This window comes from Mixophyes fleayi, chromosome 2 (assembly GCF_038048845.1).
Source record: "Mixophyes fleayi isolate aMixFle1 chromosome 2, aMixFle1.hap1, whole genome shotgun sequence".
Lineage (NCBI taxonomy): Eukaryota > Metazoa > Chordata > Amphibia > Anura > Limnodynastidae > Mixophyes > Mixophyes fleayi.
In genome coordinates, this window is record NC_134403.1 from 124,891,779 (window position 1) to 124,915,095 (window position 23,317).

The 23,317-nt window shown below is 38.4% G+C and overlaps 1 protein-coding gene across 2 annotated transcripts in view; it reads left to right on the forward strand.

Annotated features, from left to right (window-relative positions):
- FARP1 (FERM, ARH/RhoGEF and pleckstrin domain protein 1) overlaps positions 1–23,317 on the forward strand; it is a 147,569-nt gene that overhangs the window by 19,235 nt on the left and 105,017 nt on the right. For both annotated transcript variants that reach the window (XM_075199929.1, XM_075199928.1), the window contains exon 2: positions 5,512–5,713. In XM_075199929.1, the coding sequence (XP_075056030.1) occupies positions 5,543–5,713 (171 nt within the window). In that variant the 5' untranslated portion in view covers positions 5,512–5,542. The remainder of the gene's footprint in view (positions 1–5,511; positions 5,714–23,317) is intronic.

The window sequence follows — 23,317 nt, forward strand, 5'->3', positions numbered from 1 at the left end:
CATTATTTCCTCTCCGACCCTTCATGTCTTTTATTCATGTGTCATAATCCTGTAACAACACAATTGCTTGTGAATGTGGTTGAGTGGGTTGGTATGATATAACTGCGATGGGGTATATAACTGGTGTGTGAGCAGGTTGCAGAGTACCAGAAACTGGAAAGTTCAGGATAAGATGTCGCAGAACCAATTTACTAAGTTTGCATTCCCCTGTATTAGGCACAAATCGGCAAATAAACATTTATAGGCTAGAGTGTATTTATCTTTGGGGCTTGAAATAAACAAGGTTGCTTGAACAAGTTCTTGGACCTCTTGTCATATATTTCTTAATAAAAATAAGTGTGGGTGTTTTCTAATAAAAAAAATAAATGTATATATGTTATAATATATATATATATTTGTCCCTTTCTATAGAAGGAGAGGTTGATTGGTTCACAGTAAGGATAAGTGTTAAGGTTAAAGCTGTCGGCTTTATGTGTGAATTATATCTCTTCCTAATTGAAGAAGAATTCCACGTGAAGTTGGTTGACCGCACTTCCCCTACATATAATCTTTTCCTGGGTGGGGGTCACTCCACATGGTTTCTGACATTTTCTGATCCCTACCTTACAATTATCACTGAAACTGAAGCAGACACCAGACACTGCCATCTTCTGAGCACTGGAGCAAACACCTGAGTTTAAAATGATCATCAATGGGAAGGAGGTGGCATCACTCCTGTAGGACTCAGAAGACGGCATGGTCTCAGAGGGGGAACCCCTCCACCAGACTTCTAGCCCTTAGCCCTGGGAAGTCCGCATGTCCAAAAAAGTCCAGATTATTAAATGTGAAAAGGGGTGCGGTTTACTTGGAAACAGATATCACATGCTTGGATGGGGGCATGTTTTGGGCTTATTGAGTCATGACATAGTTTGTACCAATCCTTAAATCGGGAATGCTTTGTGTCCTGCTGAGTTTTTTCCTGTTACATCATTGAGCTGACTGGCACTACCACTAAGAAGTGCTGGCCTGTTCATTACACACTAGCTGGTCCACATTACGTGCACTCACCTAGGTAAAACATGCTCAAAGCCCATATAAACCAGCGAAAAATGGTCTAGTATCTCTTTGATAAAGCTCACCTCCTAGTTTCCATTGGACTGTGTATGTCACAAGGCCGTGTCGTTCATAACCTGTGCACATGCACTGTCTCTGTAGCAAAGTGCAACTTTGCCCTTGTTCCTGTAGCAGTACACTCTGGGTGAAAGCTCCTCACTTATGTCTTCACGATTTGCTAAGCTTGGTATTATGGTACATGGTAGAAAGTGGAATTTTGTCAACATATATTTAGTATGGTTTGTTATTTTGCATATTTTATTCAAAATAGTTTGCTAAGCCCACTCCAAAAACATACTAGTAGGTTAATTGGCTGCTATCAAAAATTGACCCTAGTCTCTGTCTGTCTGTCTCCCTGTCTGTCTATCTCCCTCTTTGTCTGTCTGTGTCTGTGTGAGTGTGTGTCTATATTAGGGAATTTAGACTGTAAGATCCAATGGGGCAGGGACTGATGTGAGTGAGTTCTCTGTACAGCGCTGTGGAATTAGTGGCGCTATATAAATAAATGATGATGATGATAAGCCCCCAATGTCTCATACTTTTACTGACAAAAGAGGCCTTTTATTCCTTTGATTGCAAGAAACATATTTCACTTTCCTTTGTTTAATACAGACCCTTATTCTGAGATGTTTTTCTTAGATATAATATATGTTGATTTTTATTGTGTGTATTCTGTGTTTGTTGGCTTAGTTGCTGTAAACTCCCATGGTATACAAATGCAGTCAGCCAAATGAATGCATGTGTGCATTGGGGCCTATTGGCAGGAGTCCAGGAGGAGAACATTCAAGTGATTGTCTGTCTTGTTCAAATTTCCATGCCTCAGGAAGGGAGTCATCGTTCGTTTGCAAAGGTGTATTGATGGCCAAATGGAAACGTTTCTGGATTTATTGCAAACCCAAATAGAGGGAGTCTGATCGTCTTTGTATATAACTTTCTGAGATCCATTTTCTATTTTTAATGGAGAATCGGCAAACACTAATAAAACTGGACTGTGTCTAGTAGCCAATATTTATCCGTTCTCAGTTTATATGATGCCATTTATATGTGTTTAGACAAATAAAGAGCTGGGTATTATATCATCTGACCCAAACAATACAATAATATTGGAAAATGACTGTGCTATTCAGAATATATTGATTGGTTAATTGGCTTCTGCCAAAATAAAATGGTGTGTGTGTGTGTAGTAGGGAATTTAGTATGTAAACTTTACTGGGCAGGGACTGATGTCAATGATGAAACATTCTCTGTGAAGTGCTGCATAATATGTTTGTACTATATAAATAAAGGATAATAGTATATCAGCTGGAGCTTTCAATAAATATTGTGACTGGCAGAGAAAGCTGAGGTGCAGATACTTTTAGTACAGGAGAGATGGAAACTAATCGATTCATAGCGTGCTTCCGGGATAAAGGGCACATCCTGCACAGATGTAGTTGAATAAATATAGATCAAATTTATGTGGACACTATCGTGAAAACGTTTTTTATGCCTATGAATTTAGGTTAATGTCCTATAATCAATGGCTCAAAAGGAAATCGTTACTGTTTTTCTCTCTGGTTTATTATTTTTAATCAGTATTTGTGTAGGTCCACTGTGTCGCTGTCAGGCCTCACGTGGGGATATCTCTTGGTCCATTTGCTTGATTAGCCTGAATTGCACTATTTACTTTCAGTGTCCGCTATTTAGTGATAATGCAGCTACATATTGGGTCTGAGTCATTAAGGAAAATAAAGCCAAAAAAAAGAGTAACTTTGCACCTTGTCAAACCATGTTGCGTTGGAGGGAGACGTAAACTTAGAATGTTGGTACAGATTCATAGCTGGGATAGGGCATGTCCTAGATCAACTTAAACTTTCATTATACAATTAAAGTTATTAAGTATTTGTGTGCTATATGAAAAAAAAACAGCCAGTATCTTGTTCTGAGCAAAATAATAGACTAATTTGCCCGCCTTGTATTGTAACATGGTTTGTCCAGGATCAAATTTACTGCTTTTTGTTCCTTACTTTCCTTAATGACTCGGGCCCATTGTGTTCAGCTCATTGAAAACTAGCAAACATTTAGTATAATATTTTATTTACTCCGATAGATAACTATATCCAATTTCCGACATGTCTGGAGCATGAACTTGCCATTTTACGTTTTACTTTTTTTTTTTTTTACATCTTTTTGCGGCACCATGTTGTTAAAGCCCATCAACAAGACAACTGGCAGGACCTAGAATCTATAACTGGCTCTCTGGAAGCAGCGTGCAATTTACATAGGTTTTACATCTGTGGAACTGATCAGGTTATTAAAATTGGACAGAAACCTTCTTATGCAAATGATTAATATGTTGTGCTCTTGGTGACAACGTTACAGGAATTGACAGTGTTCTATAACAGAATTCCATCCTCCGCTACTAAAATGGTAAAAAGCCCCTCCCTTGAGACCCACATCACTTACAATGTTTCACTCTATGTAGTCTGAATGTAGCCCTGCTCACATAGCTGTTTTATGACACCTGATTGGATATCTGTGATCCTGGAGCAGCGGATATAAGTCACCAGAAGGGATGAGTTGCGCTAGCATTGTGTTCAGCGATGCTGATTCCTGCTGTATATTCAGTGCATTGTACATGAACTGACCAAAGTTAAACTATCATCGGTACTGATGCCTGAATGAGCCCTTCTAAATCATCATCATCATCATCATTTATTTATATAGCGCCACTAATTATGCAGCGCTGTACAGAGAACTCATTCACAACAGTCCCTGCCCCATCGGAGCTAATAATTTGTTACAAAAATATAACTTGTTCAATCTGCGACAACTTGTATTCATTAAACAGAAGTAGTAAACTGGTGGTTGTAAAGCGTCTCTGCTCATATCATACAACTAGTTAGTCTATATGTGTATTAGAATATCTTGTGATTGGGACAACCTTGTAAACAATCTCCTGCATTGCTTGTAGGACTTCACATCTGGAGCACACATGTACATTTATCCTTCGTTTCTGCTGCACACACTCTCCTCCTTTGTGCCTCATATTTAAATGGCCTTTGAGGTTTAATAGTATATTCATTGTGCACCCTGCTAAGAAATGACCTATTTTTATGCTGTGACAGATGAAACAGATATATTTTTCTGTGAAACTGTTTGCTTTCCTTTTTATCAATTGGTTATTTTTTTGTACATTTTATTTAATGGAAAATAATATGTTGTTATTATTATTATCATTTATTTATAAAGCGCCACTAATTCTGCAGCGCTGTATGGAGAACTCGCTCACATCAGTCCCTGCCCCATTGGGGCTTACAATCTAAATTCCCTAACATACAGACAGACACATACAGAGACGGACAGAGACAGACTAGGGTCAATTTGTTAGCAGCCAATTAACCTACCAGTATGTTTTTGCAGTGTGGGAGGAAACTGGAGCACGCGGAGGAAACCCACGCAAACACGGGAGAACATACAAACTCCTCACAGATAAGGCCATGGTCGGGAATTGAACTCATGACCCCAGTACTGTGAGGCAGAAGTGCTAACCACTTAGTCACCGTGTCATTTCTGGGTATAAAACATCCATAAAGTAACAGATAAATTAATCTCTTGAAACATTCTATGAATAATAGACAGGTGTAGATTATTAACAAACATCTAAGAAAAGTATGAATCTTCATATTAATATACTTTCCCGTGTTAGAGAAAATTGGGGAATTTGTAATTTGGAAGATATCGTTCTCTTGCTTTTTTCTTTCCTTTCAAAAGTGTCACATTAGAAAATTTCAAGCTAATTTGCTGTTTGTTTTCAGTTTGCTTTGTAACCGTTGTAATGGTGGAAAGTGAAGGCAATTGGTAGAGCAGTACTTAAAGGGGTTAACAACTTTTAGTATCCCCTTTTTTTTTTTTTTTTTTTTTTATAAGCCCTGCACACCTTTACCTGACACCAGCCCACTATGTATAAGCTGAGGCAGTAACTGCAAACAAAAAGTGCAAGAGGTCTACCTGTCCATTCCTATTCAGTATAGATTGGCCGGCTAGTCCAATGTATAACCCCACTTTTAAGTTTCACCAGAGCCGTAACTTAGAATTCTAGCGCCCGGGGCGCTAGAAATGCCGCCCCCCTAGCCCTCAATTTTAACCAAATAACCTAAAATATTCCTAAATTGCGCCCCCCTTCAGCGTTGCGCCCTGGGCGGTCCCCCCTGTCGCACAGCCCTAGTTACGGCCCTGAGTTTCACATTAGAATAATATCACTCACAGCTAAATAAAATCTAAAAAAAAAAAGTATTTGAATTTTAGTGCACACCTTAATTATTCCTGTGTGTGGTTTGTTTTGAAGGTTCACCTTTTTTCCCCTCAATGAGTTACTATGTAAATTATTTCACAGTATGATTAATTTGTGTTAATCCTTTTCCATTGATTTCATTCCAGTGGCAGACTAGGGAGCAGTGGATTTACAAACATGGGGGAGATAGAGCAGCAACAGACGGCAGCCTCTCGATTAGGGGCTCCTGAGAGTGCTGGGATCAGCACATTAGAACATGGAGTCAAGCCACCTCTATCACCGCAAGGGAAGTCCTTTCCCTTCAAAGTCCAAATGTTGGATGACACACAAGAAACTATTGAAGTCCCGGTAAGTCTTTTTTTCATGTGTTTTTAAGCAGTAAAAGGACTAACACTGTTTGTTAATCCAAGTTAAAAGTTTGAACGTCCGTAAAATGTAATTTACCATGAGAGAGCCTGAGGCACTGTGCAAAATCTCTAGTAAATGGGATATATATTGTCATACCAAATTAGTAGTGTAGCTTACCTTTATCTCTTGCTGCACAAAGCTATTGTTCACATTTACAATTGCTGTTATAGAATGCCACTATTAAATCCCCTTCTGACATCTGCCTGTCAGGCTATTACAGTCTATGTATTTACTCTAACAATGTAATCCTTGGACTTGTATTTAAAATGCATTGTTATATTCCAATCAAACGTCATCATGTCGGGAGAGATATGTCTGCATGCCAAATCCTTCAATCAGCACACTATTGATGGATGTCTATTGGGGCTATTATTGTGTATTTGGTTTTCTATTACAACATTATGCTTTGCTAACGGTAATGCACACTACATATTATATAACATTCTGCAACAGATTTCTAAGCCCAGTCTCTCATCTGCTTTACAGCAAAATTCCATAACTACCAAATGTCAATCCAAAGCACCCAAAATTTACAGCATATCTTTTCAGTGATTCCCCATGGGCTCAATGTTAAATAAATTGATATATCTGGTAAAAATAGTTTCTGTATGTTAAAGATTTGCTTCTAAGCTTAAATAAAGGCATAGGCAGACAAGTCTCCGCATCTAGTGGAGCCACAGTAGTTCCGGAGATACTCTGCACCACCAAAACCACCTTCCTTGGTGAACTGCGCCTGATAATGATTATTTGTGCCTGGAGTGTTCCAGTATTAACTTTTTTCATTTTAAGGCTGTTGATGATCGCTGATTGGAGTAGTCTTGGAAGCTTTGCCATCATCTGCTTTCTACAACGTTACATTGCACTATTTACGTTCAAATTTCTCAACATTTCCCAAATTCATTCATCTTGGCCATGGAATTATAGGACAATGCAGAATGTTAAATGATCAGAGAGTCCTTTATTTAAAGGAATGCATAGATTACTTTATAGTAAAGCAATCTGACATAGTAACCCATGAAGTTTAGATAGCTTTATCTCAAGTATGAATATATAGGGGTTTATGTACCCTTAAACAATATTGATGTTTGTAATACAACTCCTGTGCAGTGTATACTAAAATTATTCAGTGCAGCAATTACAGTTATGTGTTCTAAGCAGATAAACAATATGTCAATAGACAAAACACTGATGTTAATATCGCACACATTACTGATACTTTGTAGAACTGGTTCTGTGAGAGACAAGGTCAAATTGCAGCATTGACTTGGAACATTTTTATCTATTCACATACATCTCATTATTTTACCTTTTTATGGTTTAATTCCTTTCCATTGCCAATAAGCTTCCTTTTTAATCAAACATTATATGGCAACATCAGTGTAGGTAAAAAGTATGCTTTATTGTTTAATGCACATTTACATAAGAGAAAGCTGTTCTGTTAGCCCAGAATCCTACTTTCACCTCACCTGCATGTAGCAACCCCAGGGACTCTCTGTACCTGAAGCTGCCGCTAGCTGATTGCGTCGGGTGCTGGCAGCATGCGGATATTTAGTCCACCCCTCTTCTATTCAGCTCAGTAGGATGGCTTCTATTTGCTACATGGAGGAGGAGATTTGAAAGAAGGGCTACAAAAGTAAACGTCTCCTTTTAAATGGAAGAAAAGCACTAAAGCTGGGTACACAATACAGATTTTTCCACCAACTTTTTATGCCGATCGATTTTACATGCGATCGATGTTCCGATCGCCCGGTCCATGGACTGCATACACACTAGCCTTGTTTAGGACGATAAACGGAAGAGCGGACGTCCCTTTAGCGACTTTTTACAGCCATGTTGTCATGAGCAATGACTGTAATTTCGTACTCACTGTTGTGGATCGGTCGGAAGTTTATACCCACTACACAACAGAAATGAGATTGGAACGAAAATATTAAACGGTGCGACCAACCAAATGAGGCGACAATCCTCTATTTGGGCAGACTTTTGACCATTGTGTCACTGCACACACTGACCCGACTTTTGAACGAGCGGTCATATGTCGGCTGATTTAGCCGATTATTGGATGAAAACTGTGTAGTGTGTACCTATCTTTACAGTGACTGGCAAATAAACAGTTGGATATGTAGAGTTTTTATTATGACTGATGTGTTATTGTCTTGTCTGGTCTTATGTGCTCATCCGACAAACCTTTATAGGCCAGGTTGGGAATGTGTTATACAGTGGATGCATAACAGGTACTTTTTGATGTATTCTGCCCTTACTGAGTACCTGATATAACTTGCTGTTATCGAAGCCAGAAATTAATGTATTTATACTGTAATTTAGTTTTGCATTTTAGGGTAGTGGTACACTGGGGCAATGTGCGCTGGTGAGTATCATCCCCAGCAATCCAATGCTAATATGCTTTTTCCTGATCATAGCAGACATATAAATACAGGGTTCCTATTTCGTAGTGCTGTTCTGGGAGAGCTGCAGACATCCCTACATCAAGTGACACATAGGATTGGCCGTTACATGCAATACAATTAGAAAAACAGTGGGAGTCTGGTGTCTAGCATCGCCATCATATATGAGATACCTACACTCTGGCGGTCAGCTCTCCCCTAGGATAGCTGTACAGGAATCCGTTCACTCTGCTCTTAACAAACATAAAGCATTAAGGTGATGAAGATTAAATTGTGTCTCCTGCAGAAGAATTGATCAGGACCCCAGACCACCCCTATCCTTCTGCTTGCTGAATGTTAGAGTATCAATTCACTTCATTAGCATACTTATTGACAGTCTTATTATCCTAATTGTTTGCATTTTGTCTCCCTATTCTACCATTTTGTGATTACATCAGTTTAATATATATACATTTTAGATTGTGCTATCTTAGATCTTTTATCTTTAAATAACACATGAATCTGTGTTTAGACAGATGTAAGTATATAAGCATAATTAGACAATCAAATAGAAATTAGGCTATAACAAAAACAATGTATGAATCACATATACTATAACACAAACATGGCAATATTCTCTGGATAAAATGTGAAAACCAGTGCAAACATGCTCACTTAAACTAAACATTTCCGTAATGCCAGCAGACAACACAGCTGAATAAACACATCCTTTAACCTTAGTCAATAAATAACTATTGTTTACTTTAACTGTTTAACACTTACTTTTTGCATATTTCTTGGTTAGGAGCAGATCCAATTCCCTGCGTTGTTCTTTAGAACAACTTGGGCTGTGACCTATTATCGATAATACGGTAATTTCAGCGCTGAATTTTGCTCTCTGCTTTGTGAGCCGCAAGCAAAAATCGGTGGTAAAATGACCATAATAGTGTGTGACCCGCGTTGTTCTTGAAGTCTTCTCTTTTTTAATAAAAGAAAACCTAAAAAATGTAAACAAGAATAATTACATTTTCAGCAATATGCTGTCTGTCCTCAAATTATTACTAATCTAACGGCATATTTATTACCATTCAGTTTGGGGCCTATTATTCTTTGCTTGGTTCATGATTCTTTTTTTATTTTATGCCTGTTGGGTGCTTGAAAGTGGGGACAAAAGCCACATAAATAAACCAATGGGACGGCTCTCCAGGTTTGTTGCCATGCATGTGCGTTGAAGAAAGAGGATATGCTTCATAACTACATGGAGGTTCTGTGCTTCATTGCTCTATTCCTCTATCAAATTTATCTGAGCCAAAGATTATACCGCCACAACAGTTACAGTCCCCTCCCGGTTCAGTAACCTGATATAGATAGATATATATATATATATATATATATATATATATATATATATATATATATATATAGGCAACACAGTGGCTAAGTGGTTAGCACTTCCGCCTCACAGCACTGGGGTCATGAATTCAATTCCCGGCCATGGTCTTATCTGTGAGGAGTTTGAATGTTCACCCCATGTTTGCGTGGGTTTCCTCCGGGTGCTAGTAGGTTAATTGGCTGCTAACAAATTGACACTACTCTGTGTGTGTGTGTGTGTGTGTGTGTGTGTGTGTGTGTGTGTGTGTGTGTGTGTGTGTGTGTGTGTGTGTGTGTGTGTGTGTGTGTGTTAGGGAATTTAGACTGTAAGCCCCAATGGGGCAGGGACTGATATGAGTGAGTTCTTTGTACAGCGCTGCGGAATTAGTGGCGCCATATAAATAAATGGTGATGTTGATATATATGTGTATATCTATCTATATATATATATATATAATTTTTACTTACAGATGTCATCACGTATGAAAATGCTGTAAATACATACTAATATTTCCTTTTTACTGCTTTTACCGAGTCTCTTCTGGCGGTTGGGAAATATTGGGCTCTGTATTTCCTTATGTGTGAAGTTTTGAACACTAGTGTTGAATGTCTGTCTTTATTCAGTGTGACAGCGTTGTACACAGTCAGGTTTATGTAGAGCAGTACGGCTGTCCTGCCTTACAGTTTGTCATAACACTGCATAGAAGAAGCTGTCTGCCAGCAGATTTCTCCCACCCTGAACTCTTAAGTGAAAGCAGAACGGGGCTGCCTTGTGTGTCTACAAAGTACACTGTGTACCAGAGAAGGGGGTGGGAGGAAACACACCCCTTATTACAAGGCAGTTTCCTTGATTAAGACTTTTGCCTCGGTCTAGCTATCTCATGGCTATTCATAAAACTGCATGTCCCGCTTTTTGCATTTTATGTTGGTAATAATGTTATAGATTTGATATTAATGATCTGTAGGATGTGTCAGTACGACTCTCTTGTGAATAAAGAGATGGGAACAGAATTATATAGAATTCAAGTGAAAGACAACCGTTCCTGTTAATTAGCTGCGAGCTCATTAAGAGTCATAGAAATCACCCCAAATAGTGTTGCCCTAATTGTAAATGTGTTGTCTGTATTATGCATCAGTAGCCTTTGAAGCTGGTATTCAAAATAGATTAAGCAAAATATACCTGTACACACATTATCTGAGAGATTAGTTTTGCTTTACATCAATTTAGATGTTGTCAACAACGTTTATGAGCATTGACTCTCTCTAAAAATACACTGGAGTTTAAAATGTGTTCTCTTCAAATGCTCTGTTAATGTGAGGACAAAGTACAAGGTTTTGTCTATATTTTAACTGTCTTTTGTCCCCAACACCTGTGTGTAGAGGTCCCTAATGGCAGCAGGCTTTAACATAAATGCGGTTACTGAACTAAATCTCTTGCAGGACAGATATCACAGCATCATGATATATGTAGTCTAGCAGCACTTGGATTTACACATCTTAATGTAAATATTATTTGGGACTGTAGCTGGTACGTGATAAATATACGGGCGCCACTCTGTTGCCCACTGCCCGTATGTTCTAATAAGATCTCACATCAGCACATCTCGGCACAAGCTGATTTCATATCTCCCACTGCAGACCACAGTCCTACTAAACCTGATTCCACAGTTTGCCTGCTTGTCACCCAAACCACCTCTGTGCATGTCACCTCAAATCTGCTGTCTTCCTGCTTGTCTACCACCATGTACCAGCTGTCTGCCTGTCTGTCTGTGATGAGCTGATTACAATGTAGAGTCAGTGGTGGATAACTTGGACTGCATGTGGCACACCGAGCCTTCACCTGCGGCTCCTTCCTGCTTTGTCAGACTTGTTTGTTATAGCTTTTAACAATTGCTTAAAATCCATGGTTGATAAATTATTACAGATAAGTGTCTTTGTTTGTCTTCAGGCACGGACAATCTATACCTCTCCAGATGTTGTGAAACTAAAAGTTCCAGCATGTCCCCCCAGTTATCTGCTGTCACAATATGCTGGGACTTGTAGTTTCACAACACTTGGAGAGAGCTGCAGATTGTTCAGGTTAGAAGGCCGCCTTGCGGCTTCTGAAGTGTATCAGGTTGTTTATAATTGACGTACGGGCAGTGATGACCAGAGTGGTGCCTGTATAATTATCAAGTACCCAATATTTATTTATTTTTTAGTAATTTTTCTGACCCCTATGTATGGAAGGATGTATTTCTTTCTTTTATTATTTTTTTCTTCAAAAATTATTATTTTTCATTTTATTCATTGTAAAAATGACTGTGTGCTCTCTGGTTTCAGAAAACAGTCACTATTTTCTAACAGTCTCTTGTAGTAAAATAAGTGTTTGTGTTAATAGTGTGTCTCTTATTTATATAAGAAGTTCTTAGTTTTGGCACTATACAAGGCCCACACACAATGGTGTCAGATATGCCATAAATCATTGTAGTACCTGGCAGATTCCTCTCTGAAAATTGTTCAATCTCTCTACTTTTCTGTCATCTGTTACTTGTGATCCGTGTGGTGTTCGCCTGCATACTTTGGAGATGGCTTAGCTAAATATAGTCTTTTATCAAAAGTCCATTCTACATACATTTTATTTCTTACTGGTCCCCCCCTCTACAATACACACTTTTGTTTTATTTTGTACATTTTTATTTCAAGGGGCCAAAGGTCTAATTTTTAACATTGTATTGTGGTGCAAGTTGTAAGCCAAAGCAGCCAATCAGGCACTTGCTTCCATTATCTAACTAGAGCAAAGCAGATGTAAAGATAATCGCTGAATGTTGTCTTCTCTCACTTCCCTCCCTTGCCAAGTCACTACAACAGCCAGGAAGACATAGTTTTGTTTGTTCACTTAGTTGAAACAATGTTGCAACAGCTAAAAGAGAAACTGCATCAGACAACAGAAAATGTTTGAATATTTAAATATAATCTTACTACCAATTGGAAAATTATGAATTGAAAATATGACACCACATGTCCTTCATTCTGTACATACCTTTTTGAACTTGTTCAGTCATAATGTGACTTAAGTAGCCTTACTTGCATGAAATTGATTGAATGTATGTCTGACCTTTATTACTTATGTATGGCCGAGGCATCTCTGAGACATCACACAATCCTGTCTGATGAGGCCGGTAATCATCCAAGTTGTACAATTCAAATGCATTTAATACATAATCTTTAGATGCATATAGATATATTTATTTTTTATGTATGTAACATTTTACACAATAAACTTCTGCTTCGTTTCTGCTTTTATTCTTCAAAAATGAAGCTATTGTTTCAGCCACTCCTATAATTTTTCACCTTCCACTATGCAAGAAACAATAGGTTTATATACTGCTCTGATTTTGGAGCATAACAACACCGTCGGTAATATTTTGTTATTGCATATAATTCCATTCTGCTCAAAATCGGAGCATAGGTGCCGGAGGATTTTGGTGCATGAAGGATGGGAGAGAACAGCACCTTAGCGCTACCCTGACCTCAGACACACCCCGACTGGTGCACATGCAAAGCAGCCATGAGGAGTTACATATGGACAGAAGAGCATAAAATGCCCAGCTCTTTCCTCCATATTCCCTTAATACATAGACTCCCAAGTTGCACTCAATATTATTGCTAATAAACTAATATTGTTCACCTGAATGCAGTAAGAAAGACACCAAGAAAACAGAAAAGAAACTAATTTGACATGTTATTGTTATAGTATTGAAAACACGCAGTACCAGATATTCAAAAGCTAAAGACAGACAAACAAGTTTTCTTCATAGTGTCACTTTTTGCTTTCATTGCAAAAAATTAAGTTCCTGCTACTCAACTCAAAAATTATAGTTATTTTCCCTTACGAAACTCTTAAAAACATTTCCCTCAGGTTGTGAAAGCCTGGATTTTAAATCAATGTCAATTGTCTGACCTTGAGTCAGTGCTTGTTGTCTGTGTGTGTATTAAAAACAAAGAGGGATAAGATTGTCTTCCTAATTTGTACATTTATCTAATGTCATGCAGTATACATTACTGATCTAAACAAGCAATTAGTCATGGAGTAATATTCACTGATGTGTAATATAAACTGACTATATTTGTTTTTCCACTTTTAAGGGAAATATATTTTTTTCCACAATACGTTCATTGCTGGCTCTATAACTGGATTACTTTGTGCTAAGCTGCTCCAGTGTAAAAGTATTGTGCTTTATGGAAATAACCCAACAACTAAAACATGCATTGCCCATTTTTGTCACTGATAAATAAAAAGGAAGTGATAGGAATATGATGTGTGCTTATACGTTGTGTTTATAAAGTGTACTGTGGGATTTGCTAATAGCCCTGTAACTTTGATGAATTGAAATGACAACACTCCTGGATGGGTCCCCACATCTACTGGTCAGGGCATGATAAGCCATCATTTCTATTGATGTCATTGTCAGCTGAGATATCATCACTGCAGCAGGACATTATCCACGTTTATTTTGTGAATGAGAAGCTGATAACCTTATATTTCAGGGGTGACTTCCAAATCTGATCTACCCCCCCTTTTCATTTTGTCTACATATAAATGGCAGATTGCTATAGGTTCTGATTAATTTGCATACAGTTCACCACACTACACTTGATTGGCTGTAAAAATTGGATTTATTGTAATGCAGTATATGGGGCAGATCCAATTCCCTAAATATCCTCCGGGTGCTCCGGTTTCCTCCCACACTCCAAAAACATACTAGTAGGTTAATTGGCTGCTATCAAATTGGCCTTAGTCTCTCTCTGTCTTTGTGTGTGTGTTAGGGAATTTAGACTGTAAGCTCCAAAGGGGCGGGGACTGATGTGAATGAGTTCTCTGTATAGCGCTGCGGAATTAGTGGCTCTATATAAATAACTGGTGATGATATCCACGCGAGCCACCTTGCACTGGTTTTTTTTGACAGAAGCAACACTAATTTTTACTCGGGCCCCATAGAGGTGCGAGCATAACTCAGCGTTACTTTTTACCGTAGTAACAGTAAAAAAGTGCATCCACTATGTTCTTAGAAACTTCACAGACAATTGAATCTCCCCCTATGCATCTGCCTCGTTTTTATATAATCTATGCATGATAATTGAAGCCACCTATTGGATTTCTGCATATGAGTGGAGAATTGTGCATATTGTATGACCATATTCTTTCTAAAATTGAGTAAGCAGATTTACCTAAGGGGAGTCTTTCCCTGAAGATTTAAATCACATGGTGATGGATGTGAATTTGATCTGTTTTGAAAGTATGGACACTCACAGGACTGTACCCCACACCTCTCTGTTTTGAAAGTAAGCAAAGTTCTTTCCTGATATCACCTGTTTTACTTTGTTTGAAAGTCACAAAGTAGTGTCCTTTTCTTATTGCCACAAAATACTACTATTCCGAATAGTTGAAGCATTGGGAGGGCACCTCTTAACAAGAAAAGACAAGTCATGAAATACATTTTATATGGGTTGTTTCTATTTATTTATTTTATTTGAAATATGAGACATTTATATATTCACTTATTTATTCATTTCAATTTCTGAAAACTGTATTTTAGGCATAGGGTATAGTGGCCCATCTGAGATGTATTGCAACAATATATTTTCTAGATCAGCTTCAGTATTTTCTGTTCTAAACAATGCAAATATGTTTTCCAGAGGCAGAAAATGTTTTCATACGGATTATAGAAGCAGATGTATTGTATGTTAAATTGTACATGCAGAACTGAAAATAGGTGAAGCGAGTCAGCAGTGGGAATGGGTTCCTGCTCTCAGTGCTTATAACAACCCTCACTGTAGACAAGACAAACAAAGCTAATCTTAATTGAAATGCTAAGCATTTCTACTGTCTGCTTCCCAACATACATTTGGCTGGATTAACCCCTTACTCATGCTGGTAAATGTTGTTACAGGACACACCTGAAAATATACTGCATGCTCAGAAAAATAACAGTGGACTGAAAAAGTTAGTTGCTAAGAACACACCAACATTTTGTACACATCGCGTATTTAGAAGGAATGGATTGTTCTGTGTAGGATTATGCATTGTTACCACAGTATAATAGTGATATCCAGAGTTAGTATTACTTGAGTGTTAACATTAATACCCATTGCCTACTTCACTGAGGTTATTTTGTGGGATGAACCAATATTGCCTATGAATTCATTAGTCTATAATGATGTCAATAGATTATAGTGATAACTAATAGGCTGCAGTTTAATCAGTATTCATTCAACCCACAACATTACCACCTCCACTGTGTGTAGGAATTATATAAAGTATTTCATGGATAATGAATATAGTACTGCAGATTATTTATAGACTGAACAAATCCACTTCTAAGTGTTGTGCATCAGGAATCTGACACTTGACCCTTGGTTCGGGCTGCAGGAACCAGCTTGAGAAAATAAAGGCCATGATTTTGTTGATGTAACGGAATGCGCACACTGACATCTTTACATTTGAATAAACTCAGTTATATTGCTCTGCATAACCACTTGCTCTATCCTAGTCCATTGTCTGTTTTCTAGTAATGTCTGCGTTCATATACATTAACTTACTATAGGGCTCAGTGGCTGCTACTTTTGATGTCCATTATCACTGTTACTGTAGTGCGGTAAATACAGAGCAATAGTTTTGGTGAATAGTCTGCCATTGCTCTGGGGTTCCCAAGTGCCTGTGTGCCATTGCTCTGGGGTTCCCAAGTGCCTGTGTGCCATTGCTCTGGGGTTCCCAAGTGCCTGTGTGCCATTGCTCTGGGGTTCCCAAGTGCCTGTGTGCCATTGCTCTGGGGTTCCCAAGTGCCTGTGTGCCATTGCTCTGGGGTTCCCAAGTGCCTGTGTGCCATTGCTCTGGGGTTCCCAAGTGCCTTTGTGCCATTGCTCTGGGGTTACCAAGTGCCTGTGTGCCATTGCTCTGGGGTTACCAAGTGCCTGTGTGCCATTGCTCGGGGGTTCCCAAGTGCCTGTGTGCCATTGCTCGGGGGTTCCCAAGTGCCTGTGTGCCATTGCTCGGGGGTTCCCAAGTGCCTGTGTGCCATTGCTCGGGGGTTCCCAAGTGCCTGTGTGCCATTGCTCTGGGGTTCCCAAGTGCCTGTGTGCCATTGCTCTGGGGTTCCCAAGTGCCTGTGTGCCATTGCTCTGGGGTCCCAAAACAGACTGTGCTTAGTAAAATATATTGAATACCTCTGTCAAAACAGATTGAGAGCTCCCACTTTGAATATATTTAATGTATGAGTTGTCATGTAGCTGTGTTTACTTGTGAAGCCTGGTAAAGCACTGAAAAGAAAATCTAATACACTTTAAGCAGATAACTGCACTGCTCTGACAAATGCTGGCTACATACAAAGGTATCTGTTTGGGCAAATTGCCCAGACTTTGATCCTGATCAGGATTTTATTGGATAAACTAATGCAGACATTTTTTGGTCATGCAGTAAACCAAATCAACCAATAACGAGTATCTACTTGCAGTTATCCTCTAACCACTTTGCAAAAGAAACCTTGGAGCTATTGAATTGATACAATCATTTTAATATGTGTTTATCTAGAACTTAAGCTCTGTTTGGGTACCGGACATTATTTTCTGCACATCTGTATAAACATTGTTTTGAAGTGGTTGGGAATAAAACACCTGTAGCCAGTCGGGTCATCAGAATGATAATGGCAGTGAAGACTATTTCAGGAAAGGATTGTGCAGATCTTGTGGAAGCCAGTGACCCTTCCATTCATGTGATTCTTAGGTATGTCAGGGCTACATATTACAGAGCAGGAAGCCACAGACTGGGGGTTAATGGAATAATGGAATGAACAGTTTAGAATAGTGATATTCGGCTTCTGTCAATCTGAAGCTGTAAAATTGTGATATCAAAAGCACCTTTTTATAATTAAATAAAGGCTGTATATCCAGCTTGTTAATTTATCTGTTTACACGTTCCAAGACATAAAGAGACCCTCTGTAGTGAATAATTGTGGCTGCACATGGAACAGTCTGGGTGTTGTTCTTGATAATTAATAAACTATACCTGTTTGGAAGGCCGAATACTTGGCGTTGGGGCCCATACATGCTGCAGTGGTGGAAAACAATTTAGTGGAAATCAATTTGATTGTCTAACAAGATTGTAGCTTGTGTGGCTCTGTTAACATAATTGTTCTATGTGGATTGCCATTGGTACAAAGCTTTTGGTACATGGATGATGGAGATTGGACAAAACACTATGGGAATGCTGTTGTTTTATTGTAGGCAGCCCTTACTGAATCTTAATGTTTGTCGGCCTTTTTGTCCGGTAAGTACCAGTTGTGTGGAAGGTTCTTCTTTCTTATAATAATGTAAGAATAAGTCTTCTATGAGAATCCATATTATATGTTTTGGGGGTGGGGTGGGGCAGTTGTGTTCTTTGTTTTGAGCAGACGAGTTATATTTTTTATTTTTATTACTTTTATTTTTTTTTAGTTGCATTTTGTATAACCTTTTAATGTGACCATCATTCCATGTTTAATATTGGTTTACATTTGCATGCAGTTGCATAAGTAGTTTGTCTTTTAAAGATTTTCTGTAGAAATATAAAGTGACGGGTTGCGTTTTTTTTTGTTTTTTTTTTTTGCTTTTTTGTTTTTCTTAAATAGAGGGGAAGCAAAAACAGGTTCTGTTGGAGGAAAGTTAGTTTGTGTAGATGAGGATTCCATTTTTGGTAGATGAATTAATTCTGGTACTTTAGCTGCACAGTGAGTTTTTTTTATTTTTTTATTTACCTTTAAAACTGGTCTGGTGAGCACATAGCTTGATTTAGTACTATGATACATTTTGTTATTCATCAGGTTGATTTACAGCTGTTAATTATTCATAGAATTCTGTTCCACAGTTAATAAACAAATGACAGATAAGTTACTGCATTAACTTGTCTTTCTCCATCACTTACTTTTCTTCTTCTTGTGGTTAAAGGAAGGTTACTTTTTAAGCCCTTGTTATAAAAATCTATAGCGAGTGCATTTTTGACAGCTGCAGGCTTGTGATCTTAAGTACAAGCGGATTATGATGTCTTTATTCTCATTATTTATGTATTTATTCCAGTTTAGCTTTAATATTGACAACAGTGAAGCAATATAGGGCCTTGAGGTCCAGAAAGTTAAGGTCTCCTTGCTGATCTTCCCATTTTTGCTGTTAAATAATTACATTTATTTTATGAACCAACTACTATATTCATCTGACCATTCCTGATTTGTCCAGTGATGACATTGCACAATACTCCCAGTACACAAAGCATTCTACACTGCTGAACTGGCCATGCTGGTCCTTCCACAGTCAAAAAAAACCCGGAAATAAACAGACAGCCCTGATCCTGTGTAGCATGTTGTGTTCACCACAATAGTGCCCCAGGCCCTGGTGTGGCTACTTTCTGCTAATATCAGTTGGACAAATCATTCCAAGGCTCGCCCCCTGCCCTTTTAACATCCATTAAAATGTCAAGACTAAAATGTGAGTGATTACCCTGCAGAGATGGACAATATGAATGATAATACCACTGCTGGGTGTACTGTACTCTTGTGCATGCTCTATATATATTTTACAGATATTATTATTATTAATTTTTATTTATAAGGCGCCACAAGGCGTCCGCAGCGCCGTACAGGGACAAACAAATTACAATACAATGGGAGACAGCACAGTACAGTAAACAGTAAGCACAGTAACTCAGTAAGCTCAATGCACAGCTAGAGAGGGCGGGGAAGGGGGAGGGAGGATCCGCAAATGACGGGGCCCAAGATGGAGGGCGCGGAAGACAAGGAGAGCCCCAGGGGGGAGGAGGGAGCGAGAGTGGACGTGGGGTGGAGGACCCTCGAGGAGGAAGGCTAAGTAGCTGGAGAGCAGAGTTAGAAGTGGTGGAAAAAAGGAGGAGAGATGGCCCTGCTCAGAGGAGTTTACAATCTAAGATAGTCTGAAAGAGTCTGAGTCTTAGGACTCGTACTCACTTACATTTATTTAGATCAATTTAACAAGCATTTTTATCTATACCCACTGCATTTTTACTAGTATTGTAGTAGTATACTGTTTACGTTCAGTTTTTCAGCACGCTTTGTTTTGTTTATTCCATGGGTAAACACGTTGGGGAAGACTACAATTAGCTCTAAATGGTAGTGCATAGAAACATAGAATTTGACGGCAGATAAGAACCACTTGGCCCATCTAGTCTGCCCAATTTTTAACCTATAGTAACCTCAAACTCTCTTTGATCCTCAGTTCTTTGTAATGATATTCTTATGTACCACCTCTGATGGGAGGCTATTCCATATATCCACTACCCTTTCTGTGAAGTGGTTTTTCCTCATATTTCCTCTGAACCTACTTCCCTCCAGTTCTAGAGCATGTCCTCATGTTCTAATACTTATCTTCCTTTGAAGAATATTTACCTCCTGTACCTTGTTTAAATCCTCAATATATTTGAGTTTCTATCTTGTCCCCATTTTCCCTTCTCTAATTCAAACTATATATATTAAGAGATTTTAGTCCTTGTGGATAAGTTTGGTGCTGTAGACCATGCACCATTCTAGTTGCCCTTTTTTGTACAGTCTCTAATGTATTTATATCCTTCAAGCGCACGTGCTAGTAATAAAACTAGTAGTGCAAGCACTAGTAATAAAAGAACGCAGTTAAAACACCCATAAAACAATAGTAAAAATGTATGTTAAGTGCAAAAACCGCCAGTGGGTAGAAACCCTTAGTGCAGTGGTCAGGGAACAGGGGTAAATTACCCCCAATAGGGTAAAAATGAAATTGGGGGTAATGTTGCCGATTCACATGCTGTCGGTTGGATTGTAGACTCCTTTAAATGTGAAATTGCTGTTGTACCAGAAGAGCCTCAAGGGTTGGCAGAGGCACTTCTTGAGCTTCGATGCAATAATGAAGCACGTATTGCATTTGAAAACAAAGCAGATCTGTCATTTTTTGTGTCGTCAGCTGCAAAGGCATTCAAAATTGCACATGAGGAGGCAGTCAAAAAGTTGCTGCCTTTTGCAACAACCTAACTTTGCGAACAAGGATTTTCCACTCTAACGAACATAAAAACAAAGCAGAGAAATCGATTGGGCGCTGAAGACTGTATCCAAATTGCTCTGACATTGAAATGCCCCAATATTGATGCTCTCATATCAAAAATGAAAAATGACCCCTGCCTTAGTGAGTTATATTAGTAAGGATATATTTGGTTAGCAAATGCAGAATCTGATGATGTTAAAATATTCCTCTCAGAAGACGTTGACAGACATTGCTTAATTGTGCACTGAATAGCACAGAGCCCTGGGGGCAAGTGATAACCCTCATGTAACCATATAGAGAAATGTCCCGGTACAAGGTCTAGCTGAGGGACTTGATAACTTAAGGTAGTGTTAGAATTTATTCTATGGAACAAAGGAGCTAGATGTGGAGGGTAGTATAGGAGAAGTTCTTCAAGTAGAGCATTCATCAGTTTACAAGTGACCATTTGTAAATGAATTGGCACTGAATGTACAGGAAGTAAAACATAGCTTTGGAACACCTAGGCGTAAGGATATTTTACATTTGGTCAAGATGTGGGGAGTTCTTCAGCAGGGGGATTTTCTTTTAAGCATCCCTGATTTCAGAATTTTTTTTCACCTCAATAAATATAAAGACTCGCTCAACACGTGGAACATGTTATGTCCTGTTCATATAATGTTATGGGTGAAGAGAATAATTTAAGTAATTGGTTCTGACTTATCAGTCTAGACTTTCAACGTTTGATTGCACTGGATAATGGACTATTTTTTTTTTAACTCCTCCTGCACCTGAATACTCTACTGTAGGTGATTCCCCAGTAACAAGTCAGAGCACATGTGTATGTTTCAAGAATCTATAAGTGAGGGAAATTCTAAATGATTGGGATTGTTTGTGAGATTTTTTTGTTGTAATTGAATTTTAAATAATTTCAATTATGCATCAAAAAATGAATTGTATGGTGTTTGTGATGTGGCTTACATTGTTGAAATCTTCTTTGTTGATCTGCCATACAATTATAGATTTGTTACCTGAATTGATCAGCTCTTCCATGTGAAAAATTAATGTTTTAAATATTTTATTAAAATCTTTTCTATAACCCGGTGTTTTCACTTTACTTAAAAGAAAGACACATTGCTTGAGCAGCAAGGGGAAAATCCAACCATTCATTCATTTCCTTTTTAATTAATGAATGGTTTTTATAATTGGGTTTTTTATTTAGATGTTTTTTTTTTGAGCAGTCAGTAAGCATTTATTTTAAAGTGGATTTGATACATACAATAGAAGGCCTCATTATGTTCTATTTTTCCTGCCATAGATCTTACTGTCAGTTTCTTACTCCGCTATATGTCCTCTCTAGTTGTGTATTGTGTGTATTGCAATTTATGCAACAAAGTAGTCTAGTGTTCCCTTCTGGTGGTCCCAACATGCCTGCGTAGTTTTTTTGCTTTCTACAGGAATGCCACATTAGAAATGTCAAAATGTTACATTGCTTCTCTTGGCACATTTCTTTGTGCATTACAGAAATTCAGTTCATTGTCCTGGCTGAGCTGATTTAATAATCTTGTTCAAATGACTTCTTGTTAGAGGGCCAAAAAGATGTTCATTCTTTTTTATTTATTTTTTGCTCCATGTTATGAATTTGGAATTGAAAGTTAGAAATCTAACATGTTTTAAAAATATGAACACAGACAAATAAGATTATTCCTGAGTAGCATAATAGGCTAAGGAGAGAAGAGACTGCTCAGATGGCAAGAACTGGCTTTGATTTGATGTATGCCAGCTTCATTCAGGACTTGGTGCTATGAAGGGGCTGGACCTTACATAGACAGGATGTAATTGTGACTTGTGAGCTCATGGAAGCCATGGGAATTGGGAAATACATTTTTTATCTTTGGCATGTTCTGACATCAAAAACTACAAAGGTTGACATTATATTTCAGCGTTCCTTATAATGGGATTCACACACTTGCATATTCCAGTGTTATATACAGTGCCATCATTTGGAAGATTTATATATAGTTCTCAGCCTGTTATGTGACTTTTCATATTGCATAAACTATAAATTGCAAATGTTCTAGGTCCAAAAGATAACATGTTGCATATCTTTTCATTTTCTCTGCACTTGAAGTGCAGTGTTGCTATGCCCAGTCATATTGGTACAAGGAAATATATTGTTTAACCCCGTTGTCACTGAGGCCTTTCTTTAGTGCAGAAGCCTAACTCCATCCCCTCAGTGACTCATCGCACTCTGATGCATTGTCATTCTACCCCTCCTCCCCTGGCTTACTTCATTGAACTCCATTCGTGCTATGGACGAATGGGACTTGGCCTTAGCACTTTTAAGGTATATGTACAGGACGAGTCTCCCTTCCTATTGAAGAGGATAATAAGGTTAACTAGGACACACTACGTGTACCCATTGGTTTTACTAAACCTTCATAGAAGGCGGTCTTTTTGTGGGCTAAACTAATTTACGAGAATGCAGCCTATCAGTTTACTAGGAACCAGTGAGTAATTATGTCCCACAAAGTGGCTGCCTGCACTGTGTGTTTGGGGTGAGTGCATTTCTGTGTCTGTCTGTATGGCCTGTTGTGTGTGTATACATACATCTTATTAGTGCCCAGTGCACTTCTGTGATGGAATACCACAGCAACTTGTATTACATCAGTAGCAATACATCCCTTATTTTGTTCTTGGGAGCTAATATTAGCTGTCATTGTCAAGTAATCTAATATTGTGGATTGCAGATATGCAGGAG